Source organism: Bombus huntii, chromosome 7, assembly GCF_024542735.1.
Source record: "Bombus huntii isolate Logan2020A chromosome 7, iyBomHunt1.1, whole genome shotgun sequence".
Taxonomy (NCBI): Eukaryota; Metazoa; Arthropoda; class Insecta; order Hymenoptera; family Apidae; genus Bombus; species Bombus huntii.
In genome coordinates, this window is record NC_066244.1 from 14,828,954 (window position 1) to 14,855,206 (window position 26,253).

At 38.0% G+C, this 26,253-nt stretch overlaps 7 protein-coding genes and 2 long non-coding RNA genes across 14 annotated transcripts in view; 5 read left to right on the forward strand and 4 right to left on the reverse strand.

Annotated features, from left to right (window-relative positions):
- Positions 1-15,235, forward strand: part of LOC126867908 (regulator of microtubule dynamics protein 1-like) — a 34,426-nt gene extending 19,191 nt beyond the window's left edge. For 2 of the 6 annotated variants that reach the window (XM_050622991.1, XM_050622988.1), the window contains exons 2-4: positions 7,328-7,525; positions 14,370-14,618; positions 14,736-15,235. In XM_050622991.1, coding sequence (XP_050478948.1) covers positions 7,343-7,525; positions 14,370-14,618; positions 14,736-15,083 — 780 coding nt within the window. In that variant the 5' untranslated portion in view covers positions 7,328-7,342 and the 3' untranslated portion in view covers positions 15,084-15,235. Of the gene's footprint in view, positions 1-144; positions 294-7,327; positions 7,526-13,741; positions 13,891-13,992; positions 14,035-14,112; positions 14,311-14,369; positions 14,619-14,735 lie in introns of those variants that run through there. The other 4 variants (XM_050622987.1, XM_050622989.1, XM_050622986.1 and 1 more) reach the window with 4 other exon arrangements.
- LOC126867906 (regulator of microtubule dynamics protein 1-like) lies at positions 1-24,816 on the forward strand. The gene is made up of 7 exons (XM_050622985.1): positions 1-149; positions 372-569; positions 629-877; positions 995-1,526; positions 9,583-9,687; positions 15,511-15,584; positions 22,795-24,816. The coding sequence occupies exons 1-4, from the start codon at positions 60-62 to the stop codon at positions 1,340-1,342; spliced, it is 885 nt and encodes a 294-aa protein (XP_050478942.1). The 5' UTR covers positions 1-59; the 3' UTR covers positions 1,343-1,526; positions 9,583-9,687; positions 15,511-15,584; positions 22,795-24,816.
- LOC126867950 (uncharacterized) lies at positions 3,456-4,063 on the reverse strand. Its single transcript, XR_007690483.1, has 2 exons — positions 3,675-4,063; positions 3,456-3,562 (listed from the first exon to the last, which is right to left on the reverse strand). It is a non-coding gene; the product is annotated as an uncharacterized LOC126867950 (long non-coding RNA).
- On the forward strand, positions 8,885-9,374 carry LOC126867935 (regulator of microtubule dynamics protein 1-like). The gene has a single exon (XM_050623037.1). It carries the CDS (start codon positions 8,922-8,924, stop codon positions 9,276-9,278), a length of 357 nt encoding a protein of 118 aa, XP_050478994.1. The 5' UTR covers positions 8,885-8,921; the 3' UTR covers positions 9,279-9,374.
- On the reverse strand, positions 10,666-13,116 carry LOC126867918 (retinol dehydrogenase 13-like). Its single transcript, XM_050623006.1, has 5 exons — positions 12,984-13,116; positions 12,643-12,808; positions 12,455-12,563; positions 11,958-12,278; positions 10,666-11,875 (listed from the first exon to the last, which is right to left on the reverse strand). The coding sequence occupies exons 1-5, from the start codon at positions 13,058-13,060 to the stop codon at positions 11,760-11,762; spliced, it is 789 nt and encodes a 262-aa protein (XP_050478963.1). The 5' UTR covers positions 13,061-13,116; the 3' UTR covers positions 10,666-11,759.
- LOC126867949 (uncharacterized) lies at positions 16,489-17,096 on the reverse strand. Its single transcript, XR_007690482.1, has 2 exons — positions 16,708-17,096; positions 16,489-16,595 (listed from the first exon to the last, which is right to left on the reverse strand). It is a non-coding gene; the product is annotated as an uncharacterized LOC126867949 (long non-coding RNA).
- Positions 19,694-20,890, forward strand: LOC126867234 (regulator of microtubule dynamics protein 1-like). The gene is made up of 3 exons (XM_050621475.1): positions 19,694-19,846; positions 20,361-20,558; positions 20,618-20,890. Exons 1-3 carry the CDS (start codon positions 19,694-19,696, stop codon positions 20,888-20,890), a joined length of 624 nt encoding a protein of 207 aa, XP_050477432.1.
- Positions 21,917-22,407, forward strand: LOC126867936 (regulator of microtubule dynamics protein 1-like). The gene has a single exon (XM_050623038.1). It carries the CDS (start codon positions 21,955-21,957, stop codon positions 22,309-22,311), a length of 357 nt encoding a protein of 118 aa, XP_050478995.1. The 5' UTR covers positions 21,917-21,954; the 3' UTR covers positions 22,312-22,407.
- On the reverse strand, positions 23,699-26,149 carry LOC126867921 (retinol dehydrogenase 13-like). Its single transcript, XM_050623014.1, has 5 exons — positions 26,017-26,149; positions 25,676-25,841; positions 25,488-25,596; positions 24,991-25,311; positions 23,699-24,908 (listed from the first exon to the last, which is right to left on the reverse strand). Exons 1-5 carry the CDS (start codon positions 26,091-26,093, stop codon positions 24,793-24,795), a joined length of 789 nt encoding a protein of 262 aa, XP_050478971.1. The 5' UTR covers positions 26,094-26,149; the 3' UTR covers positions 23,699-24,792.
- Positions 26,150-26,253: the final 104 nt, after the last annotated feature.

A 26,253-nucleotide genomic window follows, 5' to 3' on the forward strand; every position in this document is an offset into this window, starting at 1 on the left:
TGAACACGTTGTATATTGTACAAATTTTTTATTTTTTTCTGTAAATACTATAATTTAATATGTCGTTACGGAGAGCGTTATTCGTTATCAGAGATATAAAAGTATTACAAAGAACGCTTATTCATAGAAGATTTCAATCCTCACGAAAGGTTTGGAATTATATCTAAGCACGATTTTATTTTTTATTACTTTTCTATTATTGCATAAGATTTTTAAACTTCGTTGCAACCAGAGAAATTTTCTAATTTTAGTCGATATTAGCTTTAACTTGATAACCTGACCGCTTGCAAATTGTAAGTGTAATGTTAATATTAATGATCTATAAATTTTAATATATTATACAAAATTATTCAATTAGCTTTCATTATTAGAGCAGCAATCAGTACATGTTAACAACAAAATTATGTACCATATCGTCATTCACTGCTATGGGTATTTGGGGTCTTACAAAAAAGAGAGGTGACAACGAAGCAATCATAACTACAAAAGAAGTTCTAATAGCAAAAGCCGATGCATTATACGAGCAAGAACAATACCAGGAAATACATGACCTTCTAATAAATTATAAAGTAATGACATTATGTATATCACTTATAAATGTAGATAATAAAATTGAATATTTTTATAGGATAGCGGTGATATTGAAATTATATGGCGTTTGTGTAGAGCAATGTATAAATTGTCTAAAATTGTGAGTGAAGTGGATGGAAAGAAATTAATTTTCGAAGCTTATGATTTAATACTTGAAGCACTTGAGATAAAAGAGGATAATTGGGCTGCACACAAATGGGCATCGATTCTTCTTAATTCTAAGACTCTTTATGAAGGAGTAAAAGCACAAATAAAAGAGTCATATAATATTAAGAAACATATGCTGGTATATTTCATGATAATATATTAATATATATATATATATATATATATATATACTTATAAATATTTCATTCCCTGACACAATGTCAAGCAATTGTATCGAATATGTTTAATGTCGCAGAGAGCAATGGAACTAAATCCAAAAGAACCAACACTTATGTACATGCTTGGTACTTGGTGCTATCAAGTTGCTGATTTAACATGGTATCAAAGAAAAATTGCATCTGTAATATTTGGAGAACCGCCATCTTCATCATTCGAGGAAGCTCTAAAATATTTTGAAACTGCAGAGGAAATTGATCCCAATTTCTATAGTCAAAATTTATTAATGTTGGGAAAAACCTACTTAAAATTAAATCAAAAAGAGCTAGCTACGAAATATTTAAAAATGGCCCTTGATTATCCTGCAAAGAACGAAGATGATCGAGATGCTAAACAGGAAGCGCAGAAGTTGTTAAAGAAATTTTAACAAACTGGACAGAAGTTATAATCTATTATATGATAAATTGGAATTGAAGGGATAGAAGGGATAAAGAAAAATTTAGAATCTATCTTTTAAGTAGAAGTATAAAATTTATTTACTATAATGTACAATACAACTTATGTGTGATGAGCCTGTTATACACAACATCTATTTACAGTTCCCAAGTAAAGTAAGTAGTAGTTCCCATATAAAGTAGTCCCCAAGTCTAATTAGTTTAGCGATCAGGAGAGTATTCTTCTTCTTCTTCTTCTTCTTCTTCTTCTTCTTCTTGTTCATCTTCATTCGTATTCCTGCGACGCCCCAGAATTGCTTCTACTTGCAACCTGGTGAGCAACTGGAGATATGGACGTGCTGCTGGGCTGCCTGATCTTCGTCCCGTCCTTCCCGTCCTTCCCGTCAGATGGTATAAAAGGTAGCGATGCAGGCCAAATTCCGAGATGAATTCACCACATGGGCAAATAAAGCTCACCATAACGTAATTCGGTGGTAAACTGTCTGGAGATTGTGTTCTGATGTGCAAGCTATTGTAACCAAGCGGGCACTCTCCCATCGTTTTGTTATAAGGCACGATCTGGAAAAATAAAATTAAGATAGGTAAATAAACAAATAAAATAAATAATTTCAAACAAATTGTTTGAAAAATCAGTGGAAGAAACGATTTGAAGGAAATAAAATACTTACTGCTCCAAGTGTGGTGAAGATGTATAAGGACGCTTTCAATCGCGAAGCGCTTCCAAACACGAAGAACTTTCGAACTCGAAGTATTTCCAAATGCGAAGAAGAATCTGGAAAAATAAAATTAAGATAGATAAATAAAAAATAAATAAATAATAAATAAGGAAATAAAATAAATAATTTCAAACAAATTGTTTGAAAAATCAGTGGAAGAAACGATTTGAAGGAAATAAAATACTTACTGCTCCAAGTGTGGTGAAGATGTATAAGGACGCTTTCAATCGCGAAGCGCTTCCAAACGTGAAGAACTTTCGAACTCGAAGTACTTCCAAATGCGAAGAAGAATCTGGAAAAATAAAATTAAGATAGATAAATAAAAAATAAATAAATAATAAATAAGGAAATAAAATAAATAATTTCAAACAAATTGTTTGAAAAATCAGTGGAAGAAACGATTTGAAGGAAATAAAATACTTACTGCTCCAAGTGTGGTGAAGATGTATAAGGACGCTTTCAATCGCGAAGCGCTTCCAAACACGAAGAACTTTCGAACTCGAAGTACTTCCAAATGCGAAGAAGAATCTGGAAAAATAAAATTAAGATAGATAAATAAAAAATAAATAAATAATAAATAAGGAAATAAAATAAATAATTTCAAACAAATTGTTTGAAAAATCAGTGGAAGAAACGATTTGAAGGAAATAAAATACTTACTGCTCCAAGTGTGGTGAAGATGTATAAGGACGCTTTCAATCGCGAAGCGCTTCCAAACGTGAAGAACTTTCGAACTCGAAGTACTTCCAAATGCGAAGAAGAATCTGGAAAAATAAAATTAAGATAGATAAATAAAAAATAAATAAATAATAAATAAGGAAATAAAATAAATAATTTCAAACAAATTGTTTGAAAAATCAGTGGAAGAAACGATTTGAAGGAAATAAAATACTTACTGCTCCAAGTGTGGTGAAGATGTATAAGGACGCTTTCAATCGCGAAGCGCTTCCAAACACGAAGAACTTTCGAACTCGAAGTACTTCCAAATGCGAAGAAGAATCTGGAAAAATAAAATTAAGATAGATAAATAAAAAATAAATAAATAATAAATAAGGAAATAAAATAAATAATTTCAAACAAATTGTTTGAAAAATCAGTGGAAGAAACGATTTGAAGGAAATAAAATACTTACTGCTCCAAGTGTGGTGAAGATGTATAAGGACGCTTTCAATCGCGAAGCGCTTCCAAACACGAAGAACTTTCGAACGTCGAGAATTTTCAAACGTCAAGAACTTCGAAGCGTCAAGAACTTTCAAACGTTCTGTTCGATAGTCGAATTGGGAATGTGATCTCCGAGCTAGTTGTCGAGCTTATATAGACGCCATTTCGCTTCATGTTTGCCACCATTGCCTGGGTTAAGACTCTTAAGGGGGCCCCCTTATTAACAGGCTGGTAAAGCCTAAGCAGTTGTTGATTTGTTTGGTGTATGAAACACGGTTTAAAGGACAGACGTATTGTGCAGCAGGTATGCGAAACCTTCTTAATTATGGAAAGTCCGAGAATGTTTCTAAGAATATACAATGACAACAGAGTTGGAGGAAAGTGCGATTCTTATTTATTTTTGCCCCTTTAATGAGGGTCATAACACCGGTCCGCACCTTTGTTAGACGGAGCGCCCGTCCCGTTGATCGTGGCTACGTTGGGCGGCAGGCTGTCGCCCCGAGCCAAAGTTCACCGTCGCTAATCCCGAACAGTTACCATCGGCTTGGATAACTGCGATTGTTTCATTACGGCTATAGTAGACTCTAGATTACAATGTTAGGAGGTTAGGAGGGGCCCCGGCGTCCTTTCGTCTCCGACATATTGAAACATTGAACGATACATCTACCATCGCCTTATTATTTCTTATGCATTAATTACACAATCGTCGTATTAAGTATATAGTAAGTACAGCAGAGAAATATTTGATCGATATAGTTGTCGGTCGCTTGAGCTATTCCGATGATTATATTGTAAATATCGTTGGCTTTGAATATATTTTATTTTCCTATCGCTTCGATGCGTGACAGAGCGTCGGCAACATTATTGTCTAACCCCTTGATATATCTTATGTCGGTAGTGAATTGTCCGATGTAATCTAGTTGCCGGAATTGTCGCGGCGAACACTTATCAGGATCTTGGTTGAACGCATATGTAAGGGGTTTATGATCGGTGTAAATTATAAAATTTCTCCCTTCAATGGCGTGTCGAAATCGCTTTACCGCAGTGTACATAGCGAGTAATTCGCGGTCGTACGCGCTGTACTTTCGCTGCGCGGAGTTCAACGGTTTGGTAAGGAAACCTAACGGCTGCCAAGAGTCGTTGACGCGTTGCTGGAGGACCGTTCCTATTGCATAGTCGGATGCGTCTACCGCGAGGCTAACAGGTGCGCCAGGTATCGGATGCGCTAACATCGTGGCGTTAGCGAGGGCGCGTTTCGACTCGCGGAAGCTGGCTTCGGATTGCTCTGTCCATTTGATGGGCGCGTTGCCCTTTTTTCCTCCTTTTAATAGGTCGTTTAGGGGTTGAAAAATTTTTGCGGCCCCCGGTATGAAACGTCGGTAGAAATTAATCATACCGAGGTACCTGCGTAGTGATTTAACGGTCCCGGGGAGCGGTACTTCTACAATAGCGTCAACGCGTTCGGCTAGCGGCTTTATCCCGTCGGCGTTTACGGTGTGTCCCAAGAATGTGATTTCGTTCACACCGAATTCGCACTTTACTGGGTTGATGACTACGCCATACTCGTTTAAGCGTTCAAACAAAATCCGAAGGTGTTCGCGATGTTGTTCTTCGGTTTCGGATGCGATTAAGAAATCGTCTATGTAAGCGAACACGAAGTCCAGACCACGGGTAATTTCGTCAACGAATCTTTGACACGTTTGCGCGGCGTTTCGAAGCCCAAACATCATGTTGGTTGCTTCGAAAAGTCCGAAAGGTGTCGTGATCGCGGTTTTCTTAACGTCTTCTGGCGCGATCGGGATTTGGTGGTAAGCGCGGACAAGGTCGATTTTTGAGTAGACACGCTTACCGTACAGATGTTGCGCGAAATCTTCGATATGTGGTGGGGAGTACCTGTCGGGTATGGTGCGAGCGTTCAACGCACGATAGTCGCCGCATGGTCGTAGACTTCCGTCCTTCTTTGGGACGACATGCAGGGGTGATGCCCATGGACTCTTCGATGGCCGCATTACTCCTTGCTCGATCATTGTTGCGAAATCCGCCTTGACTTGCTTGAGACGATCCGGTGCGAGACGTCGAGGTTTACTGTAGACGGGTGGCCCGGGTGTGGTTTCAATATGGTGTACCACACTGTGTCGGATTTTCTCTCGTCCGAAGGCCGGTGGACGAGTTAGATCCGGAAACTCCGCCAAAAGTCGATGGTAGACCGATTCGCCGATTACGGTTTTGATGGATATTTCTTCCGTCGTGGCAGCATATCCCCTTGTTGATAATTGGGTTGTCGTGTCGAGGAGTTGTTTGTTTCGCGGGTCCACGAGCAACCCATAATGGCTTAAAAAATCTACGCCTATGATAGGCGTTTGAACGTCAGCAATTACGAAGTTCCACTTGAAGGCTCGTCTTAGGGACAGGTTAAGGCCAATCGCAGTGGTACCATACGTTGCGATGCGCGTCCCCCAGTTGGCCGCGAATAGTTCGTACGCGTTTTTCTTGACGTGCCTATGGATTTTACTGCGGGGGTATACGCTGATGTCGGCGCCGGTGTCTACAAGGAAAGAGATCTTCGTTCCCTTGTCCGTAACGAAGATGCGGCGGGAACTCAGGCCGTCGTCGTCTGCCGCGTCTACGGACGGCTGGTCTCGTTTCCCGACTTCCACGTGCATGGGAAACGACAGCTCCTCGCGCGTTCTCCGAACTTTGCATGATAGAAACACAGACCGTCTTGCCGTGGCCGATCTCGCGAGCGCGAACGTCGGTGGTATCGCGAACGCGAGCGTGATCGTGATCGTGATCGTGGTCGACGATGATTAATCATGCTCAACGCGTTCATCTGTGCCTGCAACTGTGATATTTGCTCGCTCAACACGTTGATTGCGGCGGCCATTGGTTCGTATACTCCAGCGTTTTGCGCTGGTGGGTCCATTACTGCCGTTACCCGGGCGGTGCGCTGAAAATCCTCCGTGAATTCTTCAGCGATCAGGTCCGCCTGCCGCAATAACCTTTCTGGGTCCGAATCGTCGACTGCCGCGAGGACACGCCTGATGCGGGCGGGTAATCGGTTCCTCCACAGCGTGAGGGTAAAATCATCGGGCGTGGAGGGGCTGGAGAGTTTTTTTAAGTGTTGGTAAAACTGGGATGGCTTTCTATCTCCCATCTCCTCGCTTTCCACCAACTTCTTTATCCGGGTCGCGTCCGTATCGGATAATTTGCGAATGAGCGCATGTTTTAATTTCTCGTAGCGTCCGATGTCTGGAGGGTTCGTCATTAGGTCTTCGACGTCCTGGAGCTGTTGATCGTTTAGGCATTTTGCCAGCGTCACGTACTTAATGGTGTCTTCCGTAATTCGCGCTGCCTCGAATTGTCTCTCCAGAAGGGCAAACCATGCCGCCGTGTTCGTGGGCAGCAGTGGAGACATGCTGATCACCTGGCTGGCTATGGTTCCCTGTGTATTACTTTCCATCGTCGCGGTGCACTCAAAATCGGTGGTTAAAAACGATAGCACTATCACGGTCACCTCTTTCACTAAATGTCACGTTAAATCACGTCGGGGTTACCAGTTTGAGGTGGTATGGTGATAGGTGCGTAAGGAACTACTCTTGGTGTTTTTAACGAACAATAGTTTAATTAGAACTAATCAACAATCAGAGTTAACAATTAACAACTAACAATTACACTTAACAGACAACAGGTAACAACTAACAAATAACGATAGACACCGAGAGATCATTCGACGCGTTGCTATGCAAATAGTACCGAGGAGTTACACATTTAATGGCGCAAGACAGACTGACTCTGCTTTTGTTTCGGATCGCGCAGATTCTTCCCTTCGTAGCCCATCGATATCCCCCACTAGCGTGCATTCATTAGATGTGCCGCCAGTGCTGGCACGTGTATGCTCTTCCGAGAATTCGGCGGAAAGAGTGTGAAGATATCGATGGTACATTGGGCACGTCGGTGTTGCGCTTTGGCGGCGTCGCGCTTTGCATCCGGAGCCGTTGAAAAGTTCCGTGGCCCGTGCCGCCACAGATCTATAAATTTTAATATATTATACAAAATTATTCAATTAGTTTTCATTATTAGAGCAGCAATCAGTACATGTTAACAACAAAATTATGTACCATATCGTCGTTCACTGCTATGGGTATTTGGGGTCTTACAAAAAAGAGAGGTGACAACGAAGCAATCATAACTACAAAAGAAGTTCTAATAGCAAAAGCCGATGCATTATACGAGCAAGAACAATACCAGGAAATACATGACCTTCTAATAAATTATAAAGTAATGACATTATGTATATCACTTATAAATGTAGATAATAAAATTGAATATTTTTATAGGATAGCGGTGATATTGAAATTATATGGCGTTTGTGTAGAGCAATGTATAAATTGTCTAAAATTGTGAGTGAAGTGGATGGAAAGAAATTAATTTTCGAAGCTTATGATTTAATACTTGAAGCACTTGAGATAAAAGAGGATAATTGGGCTGCACACAAATGGGCATCGATTCTTCTTAATTCTAAGACTCTTTATGAAGGAGTAAAAGCACAAATAAAAGAGTCATATAATATTAAGAAATATATGCAGGTATATTTCATGATAATATATTAATATATATATGTCGGAGATGAAAGAACACCGGAGCCTTTGGAATTTTGGATAATCCCGCAACATTGTAACCTAGAGTCTACTATAGCTGTAATTGAACAATTGTAGTTATTCAACCCGATTGTAATTATTCGAGAATTGTGATAATGAGCTTGGGCTCGAGGCGACAGTCAGTCGCCGAACGTAGCCGCGGTCACGGGATGAACGCTTTGCCTGACAAAGGTATGGAGTAATTCTATAGCTCTCCTTAAAAGAAATATTTGTGGCGACACGCGACAGTAAACATTCCAACGGTTTCTGTCCCGTGGCTCGCCACGTGCAGACCCTATTCTTCGAGTAAGATGATTGCCAGATGTCGATGCGTCTCCGCAGTACATGTTCGGCTAGCCCGAGGGCCCGTTATAAATCTTAAGGTTTAGTTAACTAAAGTCCTTCAAACAGACAAACGGTCTTTGTCCCAACTATGGGAAGATAGGGGAGACATATTTTTCAACGAGCGGCGTCTCCCACTAACAACTTTCCCTCGAGGGCGGCTAGCATCCTTTTCTAACCACCGATATGGAGATTGACCAATTAGCAGCAACGTCAATTTCCCTTACTTTCTGAACGAAGGCTTTTCTCGACGAATCCGATGATCTCGTATCCTTAGACACACCCCGTTATAGTTTTCCTGTGTGGCATCATCGGGACGGGAAAGGCATTCTCGCTCGCGATCTCATCGATCAAAGAGTAACGCTTTCGCGATCAGTGATTATTCTCAGACTTAGACTTTGTGAGTACGTTCTGTTGTCATCCCGTTGGCCGCGGATTCGTTATTTAGCCCGAGAGCATCGTCACTAGTGTCGCGAGTGCCGAACCGCCGTGATCAATTGTTAAGACTGTAATAATTCTATCATTGTAATAAACTACGCCTGTGTGTACCGTATCAATGGCTAATCCTCGAGAAGATTCATTTGACGCCCACAACCCCATTTCCAGTGATGATCCGACAAATATATATATATATATATACTTATAAATATTTCATTCCTTGACACAATGTCAAGCAATTGTATCGAATATGTTTAATGTCGCAGAGAGCAATGGAACCAAATCCAAAAGAACCAACACTTATGTACATGCTTGGTACTTGGTGCTATCAAGTTTCTGATTTAACATGGTATCAAAGAAAAATTGCATCTGTAATATTTGGAGAACCGCCATCTTCATCATTCGAGGAAGCTCTAAAATATTTTGAAACTGCAGAGGAAATTGATCCCAATTTCTATAGTCAAAATTTATTAATGTTGGGAAAAACCTACTTAAAATTAAATCAAAAAGAGCTAGCTACGAAATATTTAAAAATGGCCCTTGATTATCCTGCAAAGAACGAAGATGATCGAGATGCTAAACAGGAAGCGCAGAAGTTGTTAAAGAAATTTTAACAAACTGGACAGAAGTTATAATTTATTATATGATAAATTGGAATTGAAGGGATAGAAGGGATAAAGAAAAATTTAGAATCTATCTTTTAAGTAGAAGTATAAAATTTATTTACTATAATGTACAATACAACTTATGTGTGATGAACCTGTTATACACAACATCTATTTACAGTTCCCAAGTAAAGTAAGTAGTAGTTCCCATATAAAGTAGTCCCCAAGTCTAATTAGTTTAGCGATCAGGAGAGTATTCTTCTTCTTCTTCTTCTTCTTTTTCTTGTTCATCTTCATTCGTATTCCTGAGAAGCCTCTGAATTGCTTCTGCTTGCAAGCTGCTGAGCAACTGGAGATATGGACGTGTTCGAGGGTTGCCTGGTCTTCGCCCCGTCCTTCCCGTCAGATGGTATAAAAGGTAGCGATGCAGGCCAAATTCCGAGATGAATTGACCACATGGGCAAATAAAGCTCACCATAACGTAATTCCGAGGTAAATTGTCTCGAGATTGTCTTCTGATGTGCAAGCTATTGTAACCAAGCGGGCACTCTCCCATCGTTTTGTTATAAGGCACGATCTGGAAAAATAAAATTAAGATAGGTAAATAAACAAATAAAATAAATAATTTCAAACAAATTGTTTGAAAAATCAGTGGAAGAAACGATTTGAAGGAAATAAAATACTTACTGCTCCAAGTGTGGTGAAGATGTATAAGGACGCTTTCAATCGCGAAGCGCTTCCAAACGTGAAGAACTTTCGAACTCGAAGTACTTCCAAATGCGAAGAAGAATCTGGAAAAATAAAATTAAGATAGATAAATAAAAAATAAATAAATAATAAATAAGGAAATAAAATAAATAATTTCAAACAAATTGTTTGAAAAATCAGTGGAAGAAACGATTTGAAGGAAATAAAATACTTACTGCTCCAAGTGTGGTGAAGATGTATAAGGACGCTTTCAATCGCGAAGCGCTTCCAAACGTGAAGAACTTTCGAACTCGAAGTACTTCCAAATGCGAAGAAGAATCTGGAAAAATAAAATTAAGATAGATAAATAAAAAATAAATAAATAATAAATAAGGAAATAAAATAAATAATTTCAAACAAATTGTTTGAAAAATCAGTGGAAGAAACGATTTGAAGGAAATAAAATACTTACTGCTCCAAGTGTGGTGAAGATGTATAAGGACGCTTTCAATCGCGAAGCGCTTCCAAACACGAAGAACTTTCGAACGTCGAGAATTTTCAAACGTCAAGAACTTCGAAGCGTCAAGAACTTTCAAACGTTCTGTTCGATAGTCGAATTGGGAATGTGATCTCCGAGCTAGTTGTCGAGCTTATATAGACGCCATTTCGCTTCATGTTTGCCACCATTGCCTGGGTTAAGACTCTTAAGGGGGCCCCCTTATTAACAGGCTGGTAAAGCCTAAGCAGTTGTTGATTTGTTTGGTGTATGAAACACGGTTTAAAGGACAGACGTATTGTGCAGCAGGTATGCGAAACCTTCTTAATTACGGAAAGTCCGAGAATGTTTCTGAGAATATACAATGACAACAGAGTTGGAGGAAAGTGCGATTCTAATTTATTATTAGTCGTCGAGTAGGAAGCGAATACATTGCTTTTTTTTTTAAATTTACGCTCTTTAATAAATAATAATTTATGTGTTACCTCTATATGGGTTACATGGTTATCACCACTGGGCTATTAGAGCAATAATCGTCTCGGGTGGTAGTTTATGTTCTGTGTTTACATTCATAGAAGTTCGATAATATTATAATTATGAGTTATTCGAAGTACATATACCGCTTAAATATATTCGAAAGAATGATATACTTTATACAGAATTATATATTGAAACATTGAACGATACATCTACCATCGCTTTATTATTTCTTACGCATTAATTACACAGTCGTCGTATTAAGTATATAGTAAGTACAGCAGAGAAATATTTGATCGATATAGTTGTCGGTCGCTTGAGCTATTCCGATGATTATATTGTAAATATCGTTGGCTTTGAATATATTTTATCATCAAGGGACAGCTTCTTATTGTTGGTATTTGGCGGAGGGTAACGATGTTGAGTGGTAAACTCCTTCTAGGTAGATTCAGGGAGAGGACAAGAGGTAGCTATATAATTCAAAAGCATTAATTGTTTTCCTTCTGCTTGAAAGAATGATTTATTGTCATTAGCCGATTTTGTGAAAATTTGTTGAAAAATTTGCGGCTAATTTTCCCTTCAAAGTGTTCCAAAAAAGTGAAAAATTGAAATTTCGAAAAACCCTCCCAGCGTTACCTGGGGAAAACTGTTACCTAACGAATGAACTTTGAGTTTTTGATTTCAGATGATGCAGCACCAAGTTATGAGCAATTCTACTTTTTTCCGAGACACGTCCGAATAATTATTGCCATTGCCGTATTTTTTAATATTTCTCCGTGAAAATTTTATACAATATTCTTCGAATGTCATACTTTAATGTACTATTGGTTTTAATAAAGAGTATCTACAGCCAATCTACCTAAAAAGTTTTGATAAATTCCCATATATCGCGTTATTTCTGTTCGTACTATACCAGGATGGACGGCATTCACTGTAACACCAGTTCCTATATGACATAAAAAATAATGCTTTATCGATTGTATTATTTATTCAAAAATAAATTTTATTTTCTGTTAAAATGACAAAACCTTTCAATTTATTTGCCAATTCCTTTGTAAATAGAATATTAGCTAATTTGCTCTGTGCATATGCTTCGCCAGGCTCATAGGTTTTCTCATTATTCAAATCGTCGAATTTAATTTTGCCACGCTTGTGTGCACTACTTGAAACATTTACAATCCTTGATGGTGCAGAATCTTTTAAAGTGTCTAACAATAAATTTGTTAGTAAAAAGTGTCCTATATGATTCACACCAAATTGCAATTCAATTCCTTCTTGGGTATACATCTTAGGACATCTCATTACTCCTGCATTATTTATAAGAATGTGAAGCTTTCTTTTCTTGTGTTCTACAATGGAAACAGATAATACAAATTATGCTATAGACCTATTGATTTAGAAATAATAAGTTCAGGAAGAATTTCTTCCCAATTTAGTATTCAAAAATAGATGAACACTTTATACATATAACAAAGCTATGTTATTTCATTTCATTTCATACTCTAACATAGGATATGGTATATACCTTTCTTAAATTGCTCTGCAAAATCCCTAATACTTTTTTGAGATGCTAGATCACATGGTCTACAATAAACATATTTATTCCTACTTTCTACTACTATGTCACGGCGTGTCTAAAAAAATGATCATTAATTTTATATCTCACATTTTAATATTACTCTTAATATGATATAAATCATTTTTTTAAAATACATTTTCACATTTTTCCATATCTCTACAAGCCATTATAACTTTAGCCTCTCGTTTAGCTAAATCACGAGCTATTTCTTTACCAATTCCAGTATTTGCTCCTGTTACAATAATTACTTTGTCAGTTAATTTTTTATCATTCTCATATAATTCTCCACTAAGATAATCTCTGCAAAACAAAGAAATGAATAATAAGTAAAGTAAAATATAATTTCACGTTTAAATAGGATCACTTACATATTGATTTATATTTTACGAATAAACAAAGAATGAGCAATCATGTTATTCTATAATAAAAACGTAGTATAAAAGAATAATCTTTTTGCAAACTATAGAGACATTACCTAAGTATGTAACCTCCGCCAATGATGGTTATACCGGCTGAATATATATAAAAAGGTTTTGAAACAGCCCCAAACATTTTTCTAAATAAATAAAACTGCACCAATAATTAACGGCAATTTTTTAGAAATAATCAATAGCATTAATTATCAATAATTTAGTAAAACATTGTACGATTTGTTTTTTCCTTCAAGTAATATACAATGTACACACGCACGTGTATCTCAATGTAAATGGCATAACTGAATTTGTAACAATTCAATCATGAAACAAATATACAATAGATTTTGATAATATTGATTAAAATGCAATAGTCCATTTCTATATATTATAATTTTTCTTAGTTTATTGTCATTGTTAATTTATATTATTTTAATCATAATTAATCATAATTCATCATAATTAATTCGGATTCTGTTTCGAATACATGTCAAGTCATGGATATTGGATGATCCAAAATAAAGAGCGAAATTTAATACTCAGAAACGTGTAATGTATTTATCGCAAATACAAAATTCTATACATTATATTTTATATAATTGATCGTATTTGATCGTATCAGACAGTAACAGAAAATAGATGAAGACACACACGCACGCGCGCACACAACATCTTTACGATAAATCGAATTGAAAATATCGAGTTTTCAGTATCGAATCTGTCAATGCTGTTAATGTTTGTGTACTTTATTCGATTCTCATCTGACGTGGAATTTTCTAATTTTGCTGTCAGAATTACATCTGTCATAATTAATCAAATCTGAACACGTTGTATATTGTACAAATTTTTTATTTTTTTCTGTAAATACTATAATTTAATATGTCGTTACGGAGAGCGTTATTCGTTATCAGAGATATAAAAGTATTACAAAGAACGCTTATTCATAGAAGATTTCAATCCTCACGAAAGGTTTGGAATTATATCTAAGCACGATTTTATTTTTTATTACTTTTCTATTATTGCATAAGATTTTTAAACTTCGTTGCAACCAGAGAAATTTTCTAATTTTAGTCGATATTAGCTTTAACTTGATAACCTGACCGCTTGCAAATTGTAAGTGTAATGTTAATATTAATGATCTATAAATTTTAATATATTATACAAAATTATTCAATTAGCTTTCATTATTAGAGCAGCAATCAGTACATGTTAACAACAAAATTATGTACCATATCGTCATTCACTGCTATGGGTATTTGGGGTCTTACAAAAAAGAGAGGTGACAACGAAGCAATCATAACTACAAAAGAAGTTCTAATAGCAAAAGCCGATGCATTATACGAGCAAGAACAATACCAGGAAATACATGACCTTCTAATAAATTATAAAGTAATGACATTATGTATATCACTTATAAATGTAGATAATAAAATTGAATATTTTTATAGGATAGCGGTGATATTGAAATTATATGGCGTTTGTGTAGAGCAATGTATAAATTGTCTAAAATTGTGAGTGAAGTGGATGGAAAGAAATTAATTTTCGAAGCTTATGATTTAATACTTGAAGCACTTGAGATAAAAGAGGATAATTGGGCTGCACACAAATGGGCATCGATTCTTCTTAATTCTAAGACTCTTTATGAAGGAGTAAAAGCACAAATAAAAGAGTCATATAATATTAAGAAACATATGCTGGTATATTTCATGATAATATATTAATATATATATATATATATATATATATATACTTATAAATATTTCATTCCCTGACACAATGTCAAGCAATTGTATCGAATATGTTTAATGTCGCAGAGAGCAATGGAACTAAATCCAAAAGAACCAACACTTATGTACATGCTTGGTACTTGGTGCTATCAAGTTGCTGATTTAACATGGTATCAAAGAAAAATTGCATCTGTAATATTTGGAGAACCGCCATCTTCATCATTCGAGGAAGCTCTAAAATATTTTGAAACTGCAGAGGAAATTGATCCCAATTTCTATAGTCAAAATTTATTAATGTTGGGAAAAACCTACTTAAAATTAAATCAAAAAGAGCTAGCTACGAAATATTTAAAAATGGCCCTTGATTATCCTGCAAAGAACGAAGATGATCGAGATGCTAAACAGGAAGCGCAGAAGTTGTTAAAGAAATTTTAACAAACTGGACAGAAGTTATAATCTATTATATGATAAATTGGAATTGAAGGGATAGAAGGGATAAAGAAAAATTTAGAATCTATCTTTTAAGTAGAAGTATAAAATTTATTTACTATAATGTACAATACAACTTATGTGTGATGAGCCTGTTATACACAACATCTATTTACAGTTCCCAAGTAAAGTAAGTAGTAGTTCCCATATAAAGTAGTCCCCAAGTCTAATTAGTTTAGCGATCAGGAGAGTATTCTTCTTCTTCTTCTTCTTCTTCTTCTTCTTCTTCTTGTTCATCTTCATTCGTATTCCTGCGACGCCCCAGAATTGCTTCTACTTGCAACCTGGTGAGCAACTGGAGATATGGACGTGCTGCTGGGCTGCCTGATCTTCGTCCCGTCCTTCCCGTCCTTCCCGTCAGATGGTATAAAAGGTAGCGATGCAGGCCAAATTCCGAGATGAATTCACCACATGGGCAAATAAAGCTCACCATAACGTAATTCGGTGGTAAACTGTCTGGAGATTGTGTTCTGATGTGCAAGCTATTGTAACCAAGCGGGCACTCTCCCATCGTTTTGTTATAAGGCACGATCTGGAAAAATAAAATTAAGATAGGTAAATAAACAAATAAAATAAATAATTTCAAACAAATTGTTTGAAAAATCAGTGGAAGAAACGATTTGAAGGAAATAAAATACTTACTGCTCCAAGTGTGGTGAAGATGTATAAGGACGCTTTCAATCGCGAAGCGCTTCCAAACACGAAGAACTTTCGAACTCGAAGTACTTCCAAATGCGAAGAAGAATCTGGAAAAATAAAATTAAGATAGATAAATAAAAAATAAATAAATAATAAATAAGGAAATAAAATAAATAATTTCAAACAAATTGTTTGAAAAATCAGTGGAAGAAACGATTTGAAGGAAATAAAATACTTACTGCTCCAAGTGTGGTGAAGATGTATAAGGACGCTTTCAATCGCGAAGCGCTTCCAAACGTGAAGAACTTTCGAACTCGAAGTACTTCCAAATGCGAAGAAGAATCTGGAAAAATAAAATTAAGATAGATAAATAAAAAATAAATAAATAATAAATAAGGAAATAAAATAAATAATTTCAAACAAATTGTTTGAAAAATCAGTGGAAGAAACGATTTGAAGGAAATAAAATACTTACTGCTCCAAGTGTGGTGAAGATGTATAAGGACGCTTTCAATCGCGAAGCGCTTCCAAACACGAAGAACTTTCGAACGTCGAGAATTTTCAAACGTCAAGAACTTCGAAGCGTCAAGAACTTTCAAACGTTCTGTTCGATAGTCGAATTGGGAATGTGATCTCCGAGCTAGTTGTCGAGCTTATATAGACGCCATTTCGCTTCATGTTTGCCACCATTGCCTGGGTTAAGACTCTTAAGGGGGCCCCCTTATTAACAGGCTGGTAAAGCCTAAGCAGTTGTTGATTTGTTTGGTGTATGAAACACGGTTTAAAGGACAGACGTATTGTGCAGCAGGTATGCGAAACCTTCTTAATTATGGAAAGTCCGAGAATGTTTCTAAGAATATACAATGACAACAGAGTTGGAGGAAAGTGCGATTCTTATTTATTTTTGCCCCTTTAATGAGGGTCATAACACCGGTCCGCACCTTTGTTAGACGGAGCGCCCGTCCCGTTGATCGTGGCTACGTTGGGCGGCAGGCTGTCGCCCCGAGCCAAAGTTCACCGTCGCTAATCCCGAACAGTTACCATCGGCTTGGATAACTGCGATTGTTTCATTACGGCTATAGTAGACTCTAGATTACAATGTTAGGAGGTTAGGAGGGGCCCCGGCGTCCTTTCGTCTCCGACATATTGAAACATTGAACGATACATCTACCATCGCCTTATTATTTCTTATGCATTAATTACACAATCGTCGTATTAAGTATATAGTAAGTACAGCAGAGAAATATTTGATCGATATAGTTGTCGGTCGCTTGAGCTATTCCGATGATTATATTGTAAATATCGTTGGCTTTGAATATATTTTATTTTCCTATCGCTTCGATGCGTGACAGAGCGTCGGCAACATTATTGTCTAACCCCTTGATATATCTTATGTCGGTAGTGAATTGTCCGATGTAATCTAGTTGCCGGAATTGTCGCGGCGAACACTTATCAGGATCTTGGTTGAACGCATATGTAAGGGGTTTATGATCGGTGTAAATTATAAAATTTCTCCCTTCAATGGCGTGTCGAAATCGCTTTACCGCAGTGTACATAGCGAGTAATTCGCGGTCGTACGCGCTGTACTTTCGCTGCGCGGAGTTCAACGGTTTGGTAAGGAAACCTAACGGCTGCCAAGAGTCGTTGACGCGTTGCTGGAGGACCGTTCCTATTGCATAGTCGGATGCGTCTACCGCGAGGCTAACAGGTGCGCCAGGTATCGGATGCGCTAACATCGTGGCGTTAGCGAGGGCGCGTTTCGACTCGCGGAAGCTGGCTTCGGATTGCTCTGTCCATTTGATGGGCGCGTTGCCCTTTTTTCCTCCTTTTAATAGGTCGTTTAGGGGTTGAAAAATTTTTGCGGCCCCCGGTATGAAACGTCGGTAGAAATTAATCATACCGAGGTACCTGCGTAGTGATTTAACGGTCCCGGGGAGCGGTACTTCTACAATAGCGTCAACGCGTTCGGCTAGCGGCTTTATCCCGTCGGCGTTTACGGTGTGTCCCAAGAATGTGATTTCGTTCACACCGAATTCGCACTTTACTGGGTTGATGACTACGCCATACTCGTTTAAGCGTTCAAACAAAATCCGAAGGTGTTCGCGATGTTGTTCTTCGGTTTCGGATGCGATTAAGAAATCGTCTATGTAAGCGAACACGAAGTCCAGACCACGGGTAATTTCGTCAACGAATCTTTGACACGTTTGCGCGGCGTTTCGAAGCCCAAACATCATGTTGGTTGCTTCGAAAAGTCCGAAAGGTGTCGTGATCGCGGTTTTCTTAACGTCTTCTGGCGCGATCGGGATTTGGTGGTAAGCGCGGACAAGGTCGATTTTTGAGTAGACACGCTTACCGTACAGATGTTGCGCGAAATCTTCGATATGTGGTGGGGAGTACCTGTCGGGTATGGTGCGAGCGTTCAACGCACGATAGTCGCCGCATGGTCGTAGACTTCCGTCCTTCTTTGGGACGACATGCAGGGGTGATGCCCATGGACTCTTCGATGGCCGCATTACTCCTTGCTCGATCATTGTTGCGAAATCCGCCTTGACTTGCTTGAGACGATCCGGTGCGAGACGTCGAGGTTTACTGTAGACGGGTGGCCCGGGTGTGGTTTCAATATGGTGTACCACACTGTGTCGGATTTTCTCTCGTCCGAAGGCCGGTGGACGAGTTAGATCCGGAAACTCCGCCAAAAGTCGATGGTAGACCGATTCGCCGATTACGGTTTTGATGGATATTTCTTCCGTCGTGGCAGCATATCCCCTTGTTGATAATTGGGTTGTCGTGTCGAGGAGTTGTTTGTTTCGCGGGTCCACGAGCAACCCATAATGGCTTAAAAAATCTACGCCTATGATAGGCGTTTGAACGTCAGCAATTACGAAGTTCCACTTGAAGGCTCGTCTTAGGGACAGGTTAAGGCCAATCGCAGTGGTACCATACGTTGCGATGCGCGTCCCCCAGTTGGCCGCGAATAGTTCGTACGCGTTTTTCTTGACGTGCCTATGGATTTTACTGCGGGGGTATACGCTGATGTCGGCGCCGGTGTCTACAAGGAAAGAGATCTTCGTTCCCTTGTCCGTAACGAAGATGCGGCGGGAACTCAGGCCGTCGTCGTCTGCCGCGTCTACGGACGGCTGGTCTCGTTTCCCGACTTCCACGTGCATGGGAAACGACAGCTCCTCGCGCGTTCTCCGAACTTTGCATGATAGAAACACAGACCGTCTTGCCGTGGCCGATCTCGCGAGCGCGAACGTCGGTGGTATCGCGAACGCGAGCGTGATCGTGATCGTGATCGTGGTCGACGATGATTAATCATGCTCAACGCGTTCATCTGTGCCTGCAACTGTGATATTTGCTCGCTCAACACGTTGATTGCGGCGGCCATTGGTTCGTATACTCCAGCGTTTTGCGCTGGTGGGTCCATTACTGCCGTTACCCGGGCGGTGCGCTGAAAATCCTCCGTGAATTCTTCAGCGATCAGGTCCGCCTGCCGCAATAACCTTTCTGGGTCCGAATCGTCGACTGCCGCGAGGACACGCCTGATGCGGGCGGGTAATCGGTTCCTCCACAGCGTGAGGGTAAAATCATCGGGCGTGGAGGGGCTGGAGAGTTTTTTTAAGTGTTGGTAAAACTGGGATGGCTTTCTATCTCCCATCTCCTCGCTTTCCACCAACTTCTTTATCCGGGTCGCGTCCGTATCGGATAATTTGCGAATGAGCGCATGTTTTAATTTCTCGTAGCGTCCGATGTCTGGAGGGTTCGTCATTAGGTCTTCGACGTCCTGGAGCTGTTGATCGTTTAGGCATTTTGCCAGCGTCACGTACTTAATGGTGTCTTCCGTAATTCGCGCTGCCTCGAATTGTCTCTCCAGAAGGGCAAACCATGCCGCCGTGTTCGTGGGCAGCAGTGGAGACATGCTGATCACCTGGCTGGCTATGGTTCCCTGTGTATTACTTTCCATCGTCGCGGTGCACTCAAAATCGGTGGTTAAAAACGATAGCACTATCACGGTCACCTCTTTCACTAAATGTCACGTTAAATCACGTCGGGGTTACCAGTTTGAGGTGGTATGGTGATAGGTGCGTAAGGAACTACTCTTGGTGTTTTTAACGAACAATAGTTTAATTAGAACTAATCAACAATCAGAGTTAACAATTAACAACTAACAATTACACTTAACAGACAACAGGTAACAACTAACAAATAACGATAGACACCGAGAGATCATTCGACGCGTTGCTATGCAAATAGTACCGAGGAGTTACACATTTAATGGCGCAAGACAGACTGACTCTGCTTTTGTTTCGGATCGCGCAGATTCTTCCCTTCGTAGCCCATCGATATCCCCCACTAGCGTGCATTCATTAGATGTGCCGCCAGTGCTGGCACGTGTATGCTCTTCCGAGAATTCGGCGGAAAGAGTGTGAAGATATCGATGGTACATTGGGCACGTCGGTGTTGCGCTTTGGCGGCGTCGCGCTTTGCATCCGGAGCCGTTGAAAAGTTCCGTGGCCCGTGCCGCCACAGATCTATAAATTTTAATATATTATACAAAATTATTCAATTAGTTTTCATTATTAGAGCAGCAATCAGTACATGTTAACAACAAAATTATGTACCATATCGTCGTTCACTGCTATGGGTATTTGGGGTCTTACAAAAAAGAGAGGTGACAACGAAGCAATCATAACTACAAAAGAAGTTCTAATAGCAAAAGCCGATGCATTATACGAGCAAGAACAATACCAGGAAATACATGACCTTCTAATAAATTATAAAGTAATGACATTATGTATATCACTTATAAATGTAGATAATAAAATTGAATATTTTTATAGGATAGCGGTGATATTGAAATTATATGGCGTTTGTGTAGAGCAATGTATAAATTGTCTAAAATTGTGAGTGAAGTGGATGGAAAGAAATTAATTTTCGAAGCTTATGATTTAATACTTGAAGCACTTGAGATAAAAGAGGATAATTGGGCTGCACACAAATGGGCATCGATTCTTCTTAATTCTAAGACTCTTTATGAAGGAGTAAAAGCACAAATAAAAGAGTCATATAATATTAAGAAATATATGCAGGTATATTTCATGATAATATATTAATATATATATGTCGGAGATGAAAGAACACCGGAGCCTTTGGAATTTTGGATAATCCCGCAACATTGTAACCTAGAGTCTACTATAGCTGTAATTGAACAATTGTAGTTATTCAACCCGATTGTAATTATTCGAGAATTGTGATAATGAGCTTGGGCTCGAGGCGACAGTCAGTCGCCGAACGTAGCCGCGGTCACGGGATGAACGCTTTGCCTGACAAAGGTATGGAGTAATTCTATAGCTCTCCTTAAAAGAAATATTTGTGGCGACACGCGACAGTAAACATTCCAACGGTTTCTGTCCCGTGGCTCGCCACGTGCAGACCCTATTCTTCGAGTAAGATGATTGCCAGATGTCGATGCGTCTCCGCAGTACATGTTCGGCTAGCCCGAGGGCCCGTTATAAATCTTAAGGTTTAGTTAACTAAAGTCCTTCAAACAGACAAACGGTCTTTGTCCCAACTATGGGAAGATAGGGGAGACATATTTTTCAACGAGCGGCGTCTCCCACTAACAACTTTCCCTCGAGGGCGGCTAGCATCCTTTTCTAACCACCGATATGGAGATTGACCAATTAGCAGCAACGTCAATTTCCCTTACTTTCTGAACGAAGGCTTTTCTCGACGAATCCGATGATCTCGTATCCTTAGACACACCCCGTTATAGTTTTCCTGTGTGGCATCATCGGGACGGGAAAGGCATTCTCGCTCGCGATCTCATCGATCAAAGAGTAACGCTTTCGCGATCAGTGATTATTCTCAGACTTAGACTTTGTGAGTACGTTCTGTTGTCATCCCGTTGGCCGCGGATTCGTTATTTAGCCCGAGAGCATCGTCACTAGTGTCGCGAGTGCCGAACCGCCGTGATCAATTGTTAAGACTGTAATAATTCTATCATTGTAATAAACTACGCCTGTGTGTACCGTATCAATGGCTAATCCTCGAGAAGATTCATTTGACGCCCACAACCCCATTTCCAGTGATGATCCGACAAATATATATATATATATATACTTATAAATATTTCATTCCTTGACACAATGTCAAGCAATTGTATCGAATATGTTTAATGTCGCAGAGAGCAATGGAACCAAATCCAAAAGAACCAACACTTATGTACATGCTTGGTACTTGGTGCTATCAAGTTTCTGATTTAACATGGTATCAAAGAAAAATTGCATCTGTAATATTTGGAGAACCGCCATCTTCATCATTCGAGGAAGCTCTAAAATATTTTGAAACTGCAGAGGAAATTGATCCCAATTTCTATAGTCAAAATTTATTAATGTTGGGAAAAACCTACTTAAAATTAAATCAAAAAGAGCTAGCTACGAAATATTTAAAAATGGCCCTTGATTATCCTGCAAAGAACGAAGATGATCGAGATGCTAAACAGGAAGCGCAGAAGTTGTTAAAGAAATTTTAACAAACTGGACAGAAGTTATAATTTATTATATGATAAATTGGAATTGAAGGGATAGAAGGGATAAAGAAAAATTTAGAATCTATCTTTTAAGTAGAAGTATAAAATTTATTTACTATAATGTACAATACAACTTATGTGTGATGAACCTGTTATACACAACATCTATTTACAGTTCCCAAGTAAAGTAAGTAGTAGTTCCCATATAAAGTAGTCCCCAAGTCTAATTAGTTTAGCGATCAGGAGAGTATTCTTCTTCTTCTTCTTCTTCTTTTTCTTGTTCATCTTCATTCGTATTCCTGAGAAGCCTCTGAATTGCTTCTGCTTGCAAGCTGCTGAGCAACTGGAGATATGGACGTGTTCGAGGGTTGCCTGGTCTTCGCCCCGTCCTTCCCGTCAGATGGTATAAAAGGTAGCGATGCAGGCCAAATTCCGAGATGAATTGACCACATGGGCAAATAAAGCTCACCATAACGTAATTCCGAGGTAAATTGTCTCGAGATTGTCTTCTGATGTGCAAGCTATTGTAACCAAGCGGGCACTCTCCCATCGTTTTGTTATAAGGCACGATCTGGAAAAATAAAATTAAGATAGGTAAATAAACAAATAAAATAAATAATTTCAAACAAATTGTTTGAAAAATCAGTGGAAGAAACGATTTGAAGGAAATAAAATACTTACTGCTCCAAGTGTGGTGAAGATGTATAAGGACGCTTTCAATCGCGAAGCGCTTCCAAACGTGAAGAACTTTCGAACTCGAAGTACTTCCAAATGCGAAGAAGAATCTGGAAAAATAAAATTAAGATAGATAAATAAAAAATAAATAAATAATAAATAAGGAAATAAAATAAATAATTTCAAACAAATTGTTTGAAAAATCAGTGGAAGAAACGATTTGAAGGAAATAAAATACTTACTGCTCCAAGTGTGGTGAAGATGTATAAGGACGCTTTCAATCGCGAAGCGCTTCCAAACGTGAAGAACTTTCGAACTCGAAGTACTTCCAAATGCGAAGAAGAATCTGGAAAAATAAAATTAAGATAGATAAATAAAAAATAAATAAATAATAAATAAGGAAATAAAATAAATAATTTCAAACAAATTGTTTGAAAAATCAGTGGAAGAAACGATTTGAAGGAAATAAAATACTTACTGCTCCAAGTGTGGTGAAGATGTATAAGGACGCTTTCAATCGCGAAGCGCTTCCAAACACGAAGAACTTTCGAACGTCGAGAATTTTCAAACGTCAAGAACTTCGAAGCGTCAAGAACTTTCAAACGTTCTGTTCGATAGTCGAATTGGGAATGTGATCTCCGAGCTAGTTGTCGAGCTTATATAGACGCCATTTCGCTTCATGTTTGCCACCATTGCCTGGGTTAAGACTCTTAAGGGGGCCCCCTTATTAACAGGCTGGTAAAGCCTAAGCAGTTGTTGATTTGTTTGGTGTATGAAACACGGTTTAAAGGACAGACGTATTGTGCAGCAGGTATGCGAAACCTTCTTAATTACGGAAAGTCCGAGAATGTTTCTGAGAATATACAATGACAACAGAGTTGGAGGAAAGTGCGATTCTAATTTATTATTAGTCGTCGAGTAGGAAGCGAATACATTGCTTTTTTTTTTAAATTTACGCTCTTTAATAAATAATAATTTATGTGTTACCTCTATATGGGTTACATGGTTATCACCACTGGGCTATTAGAGCAATAATCGTCTCGGGTGGTAGTTTATGTTCTGTGTTTACATTCATAGAAGTTCGATAATATTATAATTATGAGTTATTCGAAGTACATATACCGCTTAAATATATTCGAAAGAATGATATACTTTATACAGAATTATATATTGAAACATTGAACGATACATCTACCATCGCTTTATTATTTCTTACGCATTAATTACACAGTCGTCGTATTAAGTATATAGTAAGTACAGCAGAGAAATATTTGATCGATATAGTTGTCGGTCGCTTGAGCTATTCCGATGATTATATTGTAAATATCGTTGGCTTTGAATATATTTTATCATCAAGGGACAGCTTCTTATTGTTGGTATTTGGCGGAGGGTAACGATGTTGAGTGGTAAACTCCTTCTAGGTAGATTCAGGGAGAGGACAAGAGGTAGCTATATAATTCAAAAGCATTAATTGTTTTCCTTCTGCTTGAAAGAATGATTTATTGTCATTAGCCGATTTTGTGAAAATTTGTTGAAAAATTTGCGGCTAATTTTCCCTTCAAAGTGTTCCAAAAAAGTGAAAAATTGAAATTTCGAAAAACCCTCCCAGCGTTACCTGGGGAAAACTGTTACCTAACGAATGAACTTTGAGTTTTTGATTTCAGATGATGCAGCACCAAGTTATGAGCAATTCTACTTTTTTCCGAGACACGTCCGAATAATTATTGCCATTGCCGTATTTTTTAATATTTCTCCGTGAAAATTTTATACAATATTCTTCGAATGTCATACTTTAATGTACTATTGGTTTTAATAAAGAGTATCTACAGCCAATCTACCTAAAAAGTTTTGATAAATTCCCATATATCGCGTTATTTCTGTTCGTACTATACCAGGATGGACGGCATTCACTGTAACACCAGTTCCTATATGACATAAAAAATAATGCTTTATCGATTGTATTATTTATTCAAAAATAAATTTTATTTTCTGTTAAAATGACAAAACCTTTCAATTTATTTGCCAATTCCTTTGTAAATAGAATATTAGCTAATTTGCTCTGTGCATATGCTTCGCCAGGCTCATAGGTTTTCTCATTATTCAAATCGTCGAATTTAATTTTGCCACGCTTGTGTGCACTACTTGAAACATTTACAATCCTTGATGGTGCAGAATCTTTTAAAGTGTCTAACAATAAATTTGTTAGTAAAAAGTGTCCTATATGATTCACACCAAATTGCAATTCAATTCCTTCTTGGGTATACATCTTAGGACATCTCATTACTCCTGCATTATTTATAAGAATGTGAAGCTTTCTTTTCTTGTGTTCTACAATGGAAACAGATAATACAAATTATGCTATAGACCTATTGATTTAGAAATAATAAGTTCAGGAAGAATTTCTTCCCAATTTAGTATTCAAAAATAGATGAACACTTTATACATATAACAAAGCTATGTTATTTCATTTCATTTCATACTCTAACATAGGATATGGTATATACCTTTCTTAAATTGCTCTGCAAAATCCCTAATACTTTTTTGAGATGCTAGATCACATGGTCTACAATAAACATATTTATTCCTACTTTCTACTACTATGTCACGGCGTGTCTAAAAAAATGATCATTAATTTTATATCTCACATTTTAATATTACTCTTAATATGATATAAATCATTTTTTTAAAATACATTTTCACATTTTTCCATATCTCTACAAGCCATTATAACTTTAGCCTCTCGTTTAGCTAAATCACGAGCTATTTCTTTACCAATTCCAGTATTTGCTCCTGTTACAATAATTACTTTGTCAGTTAATTTTTTATCATTCTCATATAATTCTCCACTAAGATAATCTCTGCAAAACAAAGAAATGAATAATAAGTAAAGTAAAATATAATTTCACGTTTAAATAGGATCACTTACATATTGATTTATATTTTACGAATAAACAAAGAATGAGCAATCATGTTATTCTATAATAAAAACGTAGTATAAAAGAATAATCTTTTTGCAAACTATAGAGACATTACCTAAGTATGTAACCTCCGCCAATGATGGTTATACCGGCTGAATATATATAAAAAGGTTTTGAAACAGCCCCAAACATTTTTCTAAATAAATAAAACTGCACCAATAATTAACGGCAATTTTTTAGAAATAATCAATAGCATTAATTATCAATAATTTAGTAAAACATTGTACGATTTGTTTTTTCCTTCAAGTAATATACAATGTACACACGCACGTGTATCTCAATGTAAATGGCA

Bases quoted from the DNA above. Each gene is read 5' to 3' on its own strand.
- LOC126867906 (XM_050622985.1), top strand. From the start codon at position 60: ATGTCGTTACGGAGAGCGTTATTCGTTATCAGAGATATAAAAGTATTA. The intron at 150-371 runs GTTTGGAATTAT...TTTCATTATTAG, and splicing joins GATTTCAATCCTCACGAAAG to AGCAGCAATCAGTACATGTT. The intron at 878-994 runs GTATATTTCATG...TTAATGTCGCAG, and splicing joins ATATTAAGAAACATATGCTG to AGAGCAATGGAACTAAATCC.
- LOC126867935 (XM_050623037.1), top strand. From the start codon at position 8,922: ATGTCGCAGAGAGCAATGGAACCAAATCCAAAAGAACCAACACTTATG.
- LOC126867918 (XM_050623006.1), bottom strand. From the start codon at position 13,060: ATGTTTGGGGCTGTTTCAAAACCTTTTTATATATATTCAGCCGGTATA. The intron at 12,279-12,454 runs GTATATACCATA...TTTCCATTGTAG, and splicing joins TGCAGAGCAATTTAAGAAAG to AACACAAGAAAAGAAAGCTT. The intron at 11,876-11,957 runs GTTTTGTCATTT...TATGTCATATAG, and splicing joins ATTGGCAAATAAATTGAAAG to GAACTGGTGTTACAGTGAAT.
- LOC126867234 (XM_050621475.1), top strand. From the start codon at position 19,694: ATGCTGATCACCTGGCTGGCTATGGTTCCCTGTGTATTACTTTCCATC. The intron at 19,847-20,360 runs GTATGGTGATAG...TTTCATTATTAG, and splicing joins GGGGTTACCAGTTTGAGGTG to AGCAGCAATCAGTACATGTT. The intron at 20,559-20,617 runs GTAATGACATTA...ATATTTTTATAG, and splicing joins ACCTTCTAATAAATTATAAA to GATAGCGGTGATATTGAAAT.
- LOC126867936 (XM_050623038.1), top strand. From the start codon at position 21,955: ATGTCGCAGAGAGCAATGGAACCAAATCCAAAAGAACCAACACTTATG.
- LOC126867921 (XM_050623014.1), bottom strand. From the start codon at position 26,093: ATGTTTGGGGCTGTTTCAAAACCTTTTTATATATATTCAGCCGGTATA. The intron at 25,312-25,487 runs GTATATACCATA...TTTCCATTGTAG, and splicing joins TGCAGAGCAATTTAAGAAAG to AACACAAGAAAAGAAAGCTT. The intron at 24,909-24,990 runs GTTTTGTCATTT...TATGTCATATAG, and splicing joins ATTGGCAAATAAATTGAAAG to GAACTGGTGTTACAGTGAAT.